The following is a 7,999-nucleotide window of genomic DNA, read 5'->3' as shown; positions in this document are numbered from 1 at the left end:
AACACAGGAAAAGCCCGGCAGACGGGGGCAGGATGGGCCTGGGGCACGAGGCACGGCGGGGGCCGAGGTACGGGACCGAGGCGGCGCGCTGCAACGGGGCCAGTCCCGGCTCCCCGTGGGGACGGGATGAGAATGGGTGCTGCTCCAGCGCTGTCGCCCCCGCCTCGGTGCCCGGCCGAGCGGGAGGAGCACAGCGGCCCCGCTGGCTGCGGCTGCTTGCGGGGCTCCGTCGGGGGCGGGCACATGCGTACAAGCAGCTCATCCAGGCAAACACCCCTCACATCATAAATGAGCTTCATTTAGCAGCAGCCGCTTCAGTCGGGCTGGGAGCTGCCGGGCTGCGCTCCGAGCGCCGCGCGTGGAGCCCCCCCGGGGCAGGCCAGCCTCGACGGAGCCCGCCGCGCCCCGCTCTCCATGGGACTGAGCGCGGCGGAGGCTCCGCGCTCGGGCGGCGGAGGCTGAGCGCGCCCCGCGGGGGCGCCGGGCATGGCCGTGGGCGGGCGGGGGCCGAGCCGTAGCCGCGGGCACAGCGCCCTCGCGGGGGGCGCCGCCGCGGCCATGGAGCGCCGCTGATCGCCGCCGCCGCCGGGAGACAATGGCTCTGCACAAACTCTGCTCGGTGCTGGAAGGTAGGAGCCGCGGGCGGCACGGCGCCCCGCCGGAGCGGGGACCGCGGTACCCCCGGCGGCGCCGCCCCTTCGGCCGCCCCGCGCTGCCCCCGGCGCCCTCCCTGCGCCGGCGGAAACTTCGGAGCGGCGGGCGCAGGGGCGGCCGCCCCGCTTCTGCCGGGGCTGCTCTTCCCGAGCCGACACTCCGCACCTCCCCATCGCACCGCCCCACGGCCCCGCGTCCCTGCCCGGCGGCCGCCGCTCTCTGGCCCCGCTCTGCCCCACGCGAGACACAGCGCTGCGGCGCCGGCCGGGGGCCGCGGCTGCCGGAGCCCAGCGCGGGGCCGGGCCGGGGGCCCGCAGCCATCCCGGGCTGCCCCCGGTCCCGCTAGTGCGGGCGGGCGGCGGATACACCTCGGCACCTCGGGCTTGGGAGGTTCCAGCGGCGGGGACACCTCGGCACTTCGGGGCTGGGAGGTTCCAGCGGCGGGGACACCTCGGCACCTCGGGGTTGGGGAGGGCCCCAGCGGCGGGGACACCTCCGCACCTCGCGTTTGGGGGATCCCACCGTTAGGAACACCTCGGGTTCGGGGGCTCCCAACCTGCAGTAACGTGGATCACACTGGCAGCGACTCTACCTCGGTGACCCGTATATTCCCCAGACACACCGGCGGTATCCTACGCTCGTCTTTTCACAGTAAAAATACTCTTTGCTTTCCTGACTTTCCTGACAAGCTGCTCCACACTGTTCAGCTTATCACACTTGTTATTGGGTCTGTTTTCAGTAAGGTTTTCATAAAATCAGTCACCCGAGTCACAAGCTACACCCTGACCAGTGTTTACCTGTGATTTTCTTCTTGAGGCTTTTAAATCTTGTTTCTAACTTATTTCTGTTCAGAGGTAAACAACGGAGCAAGGCTCCTCATCCGAGCATTTATTTCTTTGTGCTGTATTTATACAGCTCGACAATGGGCGAGGGGTTTCTGTTAGGAAAGAAATCTTGATGTGGCACTTAACCTTGTGCCTCAAGAGATTATTTCTAGCATTCTGTATCTTCTTGAGCAATAGCAGACTCGATGGGGATTCCAGTCTGTTGGTTTTGTTTTGTTTTTTTTTTTTTTTAATGATGATTATTATTTTAAATTATTCTGTTAGGAGATATTGGTGTGACTGCATGCATTATTAAAGCCAACAAGACACTACTGCAGAGTGGAGGATTGTTTAGTGTACACATTGATGTCTTCCCAAACTATGAAAGTTGTAAAAAAGTCTGTTTTAAATCCAGAATGTTTCCATGGTCCATAAATTCCCATGTTCCTGGCATGAAGGACTTCATGTCTTTAGGGTTTCAAAAAATATTTTTCATTTATTAGCATTATAACTGAGAGACAGAAGATACTTGTTCTTAAAAAATGTCTGTCTCTCTACATTGTTAACCATCCACTGAGTTTAGACAACATAGGAACATATGGCTTACATGGGGAAGACAAGGCATTTGGATTCTTTTTTCTACTGCCTCTTTTAAATAACATATTTAAATATCAGAAGCCACCATAAAATACAACTGTTGTATCTACTGCCTAAATACTTTACACACACGCTGATTTAATTACATTTCTAAAATACGTGATTGCTGCAAAATTGACTGTACAGGTTTTCCAGTGAACATACCTGTGTATTTTTTTATAGTCACACTAGTGTCCGGGTAAAAAGTCCCTCTACAGGAAGTTTTTTGTATTTTTCATAATCCATAAATTGCACAAAGCCATTAGTCAATAAGCTGTTAGTATTCTAAACGCATCCCTTGCCATGACTACAGAAACAACCTATCATTACTTAGCATCATAAACTCCCTTTTAGCTCTGCTTCAATAGAAGTCGTTGCATAGTCCCATTATTACACCTAATCAGAAATAAAAAAGTATATTCCTGTAGATAGGTGTATAGATTCAGTTCCAGAAGGAAACTGCTGGGAATAAAATTCAAAGTAACCATCCATATTTTACAAATTGCAGTTTAAATTCTGCATGGAAGCCCTACCTACAGTGGCAGTAATTTTTTTTTTTCTCCATACAAATAGCTTCATGTGCAGAACTGGGGGAGTTCTGCTAAACCACATGCAAAGTACCATGAAGCTTAGTGTATCATGAGAAGTCATATTTTATTTAATACTTCTTAGTAACATCTTCTGTTCTTCACATGGAATGCGTGTATACATTTTTGTCATCAACCAAGAATCTATTTTGTGGCTGTTACCCCAGGGCAGAAAAGAGCCCCTCATGCTTTGTGGCAGTTGGAATTTCTTATATTAAGCTTGTTCAGAGCTATTCATCTGTTCTTCCTCAGCTATCAATATCAAGGACTATTGAAATAAACACTCAATGTAATTCTTTGTCTCTGTCTGTAGTGTTCAGCAAAACTTTTAAAAACCTCATCCTGAGTCCCACCATCCTGCATGGATTCTTTGCTCTCCCCCAGCTCTCCCAGGCAGCAGTGCCGAGCGGCAGCGCTGGTGGAGCACGACAGCCCTGAGATTTCAGTGGCTGCAGCTTTTGCTCAAGTGGAGCCCAGCCAATGCCCACCTGCTTTCTCAGCGGGCTCTGGAACCTCTTGAAGGCCAAGAGCTTGCTGCATTTGGGCTGTTGGAGGACAAAGCCTTTGCCTCCTGCCTTCAGTTCTCAATGCCATCTTAAGCATGCTAGAATCATTCCCTGAGCCTGGCACGGCTTGCAAAATGCAACTGCTCTACAACAATAAAGCACCATAACCCTCCACTTCATGAGAGAGAAAAGCAGCTGCTTTCATAATAAAGCCATGCCCCTGTTAGGCTTAGGATAAATATAAACCTACCTTGAATTTCCTCATACCTGGTGTTCCCCAAAAATGTGTTTGCTAAGAGTTTGTTCCCATGCTTCAAATATGCTCCCTCTTTCATTTCCATATGCTGTTATTTGCTTTTAAAAACTGTACAAGCTGTCAGTTAAATCCTTCCTCCACATTAATTTTGGTCTATTTCAGTTTATATATTGGATTAATTTAGAAAGCCAAAAAGAGAATTCTGTAGCTTCTGACCCACTAATTCAACAAGCAGCCAGGGGTATAACAAATTACTGCTACATTCCCAACCTTCCAGTGGGCTACAGAATTATTTCCAACTCCATCAGGTTACAAGAATGTGGACTGCTATGATTTAACTTCCTGCCATTCTGCTCCAGCTCCTCATTTGCATTTTGGCATGATTTTAACAGTTAATTTCTCACAAACAAGTAGTGTTAGGAAGTAATGCTTCCTTCCACACAAGAGCTAGAAATGACTGCTGCCTATTTCCAAAACCAGAAGGTGTAAGAATGCCACAAAAAGCTGAAAATGGGCAGAAAAAAGGTTATTCAAAAATCTCCTAATAGTTTCATGATTTGTTCATTGAAGCCAAAAGCAAAAGTACTGACTGTAGAAGCTACAGTGACCCTAATGAAGGCAGTATCGAGTGAAGTCAGAATGTTATTTTTTACTTAAACAGTATCTACTTTCCACCTTTTCTGCTGCGCTGAAAAAAAGTGAAGCTCCAAACTGCTTGCAGGGCAAAGCAGTTCAGCAGAAGTAACTCAAGTAACTGCAGAACAGGATTCAAAAAGCTGCAGTGTTAAAAACAAGGCGAGTGTTTGGTGGTGTGTGTTACACCTTGCTCTTAATACACATACAAACTTCATATTCAAAATGTACCACCCTGAAGCATGACTTTAAATACATTAACTCCCTCTTTTTCCTAAGATATAGTTGCCCATGACTGCTAAAATTTGTACAGAACAACTTGGTTACAATTGCATTGATATTAATAGCAAATTTTAGTGTGTAAATCATGTATATGGCTGTAGCCAGAGTATTGAAAAAACACTGGATTGAAGCTAAAGGAGCTACTAAATTATGAATCACTATCTAATGAAAAAGTTAAAATTTTCAGCATCTTCCTTAAGGTTTAATTCACAGGGAGAGATTAGACAGAAAAAATTACCCTTGAAGTAAAACTTTATAAGCTATTCATCATTTATGAACCTGTCAGAAAGTCATAATTCACTGGAGAAATGAAGAGAGCTGCTAATTGCACTTACTCTAGTATGTGTAGTTTACATACAAAACAAATCCAGCATTAGGAGTATAACCTGTCTGGACTGAAGCAGAATGTTAGTGTCTTGGATTCAAGCTGGGATTCTAACACAGCAAACAAGCTTGCTGCTTGTCTGCCTTGTACATTCCAGTCTGGGTTTTTTTGTTTTTTTGGTTTTTTTTTAATTAATGAAGCACATACAGTCTAGGACAACTTAAACAGCTTGCTACCTTTAAACAGCTTGCTGCCTCTGTCAACATATAACTGGCAACTGCTACCTCAAATACTGCAAGATATGGGGTTGGAGGAGTGTAAATTACAACAAAAGCCAGCAGGTAAATTTTAATGAAAAAAAAGCCACATTTTTTTCAGAGTATCTTTGTGCTTCACTCAGTTTTCTGTTATTACAAAGCTGACTCCTCCATGCAGCAGGAAAGAATGGCCAATATGTTAAGAAACCATTTCACAAAACCTCCTTCTTTATCATATGGTAAAATTAATGAACACTAAGTCTCTTTTTAAGGGACTGAGAGTGAAAAGCTGGAAAAGAAAAAAAATTAGTCTGTACATAAATTGTTGCCAGACATGAAAGAAGATAAAGAAAAGAACTTTAAATATAATTTCATAATAGACATTCCAGAAATTATTTCCACTGAAAAATATAGTATATTGCTAATAAATAAGAGAAGATAAAGAACTGGTATAATCTGATCGATTTTTAAGTCAAAAGTGTCACTATCCAATTTCTCTAGGAATAAGCTATTGCTGGAAAAGATGTATTCAGAATAGTCATGTGCAGCAGGATTAGTTCTGTCAGCTAGAGGGAAGTCATCTGAACTTAGAAGTCAGTGTACATATTTTAATAAGGTTTTTGAAACCCCTCATCAACATGGTTTGCACATGCAGTCTTCTCATCAGTCTCTTGCTGCACACAGTTTGGAGATGAAAAAAAGGCTCTTCTATATAAAAATGAAAGTTTCTATTTTAAAAATGAAAGCTATCATTATTCTGGCAGAAGTTTTGCTGGCAGACAGACCCAGGGATGGATTATAAGTAACAGGATGTGGAGCAGTTGGTAAAATGAAGCAGCCCACAGCTGCTTATACATTTCTAATGGAGGACAGGATCAGAAACGTTAAATGTTTTTAGCCAGCCTAGAGGGGACTCTGTCACAGATCCATCCAAGCATGAATTGTTCTGGAAATGATTTTTATCAAAGGGACATGGGAGAACTGCACTTACTTCCTGAATCAGTTAACCTGGTTTCTCTGCAGAGATAGAGTCCCAATTTGTTTCTCTGGCAATCTTAAAGAGAGGAATCCCTACTGGAAACAGCTGGAGTGAGATGAAGCTGTTATATCTGAGAATAGACCTGAGTGCATTCAGATATCCTGCTGGCAGTTAATGGCTAACAAGATTTGGATCTTAGAAGGCACAGAGTCACTGTTAATAGCTGGTGAAGCCCACTTCTGCTATCAAGCTTCTGTGAGAAAGATTAAAAATGTGTTGGCAGCTCCACTAGCATGCTCTGGGTAAGACTTAAACCAGCTAAAATATGTCTTGCCTGATGCACACCTTCATCTCTGTACTTTATTCTGTGACAATCCTGGAGTATGTTCCAATATGAGGAAACCACTGGAGCTGCTAATAGGATAAGTTGTAGGCAGCCACCTTAAATGCTCTTTGATACTCATTTTACCTATCTGCAAATGTTCTGTTGAGACCGCAATTGATTAAGGAATGTATGCAGGCTATGAACTATAAAAATGTTTGGGATTCAAAAACTGCCGTGTTTTCATCCTCAGCAACAGAATTGTTAGCCTTAAATACAGCAGCAACAGATGCAATCCAGTATTCTTTTTGTCAATTAAACATAGCAGATGCTAGGAAGAGAGAGAAAAATCTCATTCCTTGAAATTTACAGTGTGTGTTTCTGAGCTAAAAATGGCTTGAATCTGAAAGCAGTTAATAAGCTTTTTGAAAGAAAAAGAGGTGACCATGCACACAGAATTACATGAAATCCAAAGTGTCTGGACACTTTACCTGTCTGTCTAAATTGCACAAGTTCTTTACAAGACCACCCACCAGTCAATCACTGACTTTGAATTCGTGCAGCAACTAATCCTTGATCAGAGTCCTTAAAAGCAAAACCCAAAACATGTAATTAATGTTGCCCAGAGAACAGGATAGGATATAATAATCATAAATGTCCCCAGCTCATTCATAGCTAGTATTACTGTTTAGACTCGTGAGTAAAAAATGGATATAAAACCTGAAATACAGCGATGAGCAGTTGCTGAAAGTAATGCTAATTTTAGTACGCAGGGCAAATGAGGAGCTAAGTTTAAGAAGAATACACAGAAAAGGAACCATTCCCATAAGGCAGAACAGAGTATATAATTAAGATCAAGCATTTGTTACTCTAGGCTGTATCTGCCAGAAAGAAGCAGGCATCCTGGCAAGATTTTCCAACATGCATGACCCGTGTGCTGCCAATTACCATCTCTGGACTATGTGTTTACAAGGTGCTGCCTAATCCAAGGAGCAGAGCACAGAGATCCAATGAATCCTGCTTTAAGCAAAGTCTGTCATCTTTATCCCTAGGATTCTGGCTACCACTATAGTAAGAAGGTGTAGTACTCTAAATGATTAAGTCTTTTTTTTAAAAAATGGTGGAATGTTTCTCATCTGTGCCTGACTGCTCCCCAGTTTGATATCCAGCTTGCCCTGCATGCATAGATCCCCCATTGTCATCAGTGAAGACAGACACTGCTCTCAGAGCCACACAGCAAATCGAGTCTGTTGTCTCTGTGTGAAGATCCCTAGAGCATGCAGAAAGAGCAAAGATACATCATAGGGAGCTCAGAGCTGTACTGTATCCCATGAAATCTGAAGAATGTGTTTTGCCATAAAGTACAAGCATATGTCAGATTTGCAGCCTAAAGCACTTGTTTATCTAAGCAACATGCTGATTTCTCAGTATTGGGTTGAGCACCCATTTACTGCAAAACTAAATATATTATTCTCATTTTTAAAGAGAAGTAAGAGCCACACATTTGTGAACCTCCCTATATCTACTCCAATGCAGAAATTACCTTCTTTTTTCTTTTTTAGCTTTGATTTACTTTAAAAAATTTAGGAAATGCCAACAAAGAACATCTTGACTTCTGCAAACAAGGCAGTTTATTACACCAGTTCAGGGGCTTCTTTTATGTTATTCTGTAAGCCTACTTCAGCAACAGAATATTAGGAACTTGAATTGTATGTTTAGTGTCTTCACTTTTCAAAAT

General features: G+C 44.1%; 1 protein-coding gene across 1 annotated transcript in view; it reads left to right on the top strand.

Moving 5' to 3' along the window:
• The first annotated feature begins 310 nt into the window (after window positions 1-310).
• Window positions 311-7,999, top strand: part of NETO2 (neuropilin and tolloid like 2) — a 30,766-nt gene continuing 23,077 nt past the window's right edge. The window contains exon 1 of the mRNA XM_041400640.1: window positions 311-629. Within this exon, the coding sequence (XP_041256574.1) occupies window positions 596-629 (34 nt within the window). The 5' untranslated portion in view covers window positions 311-595. The remainder of the gene's footprint in view (window positions 630-7,999) is intronic.

This window comes from Onychostruthus taczanowskii, unplaced genomic scaffold, assembly GCF_017590055.1.
Source record: "Onychostruthus taczanowskii isolate IOZ18803 unplaced genomic scaffold, ASM1759005v1 scaffold18, whole genome shotgun sequence".
Taxonomy (NCBI): Eukaryota; Metazoa; Chordata; class Aves; order Passeriformes; family Passeridae; genus Onychostruthus; species Onychostruthus taczanowskii.
This window is presented reverse-complemented; position numbering and strand designations above follow the sequence as displayed.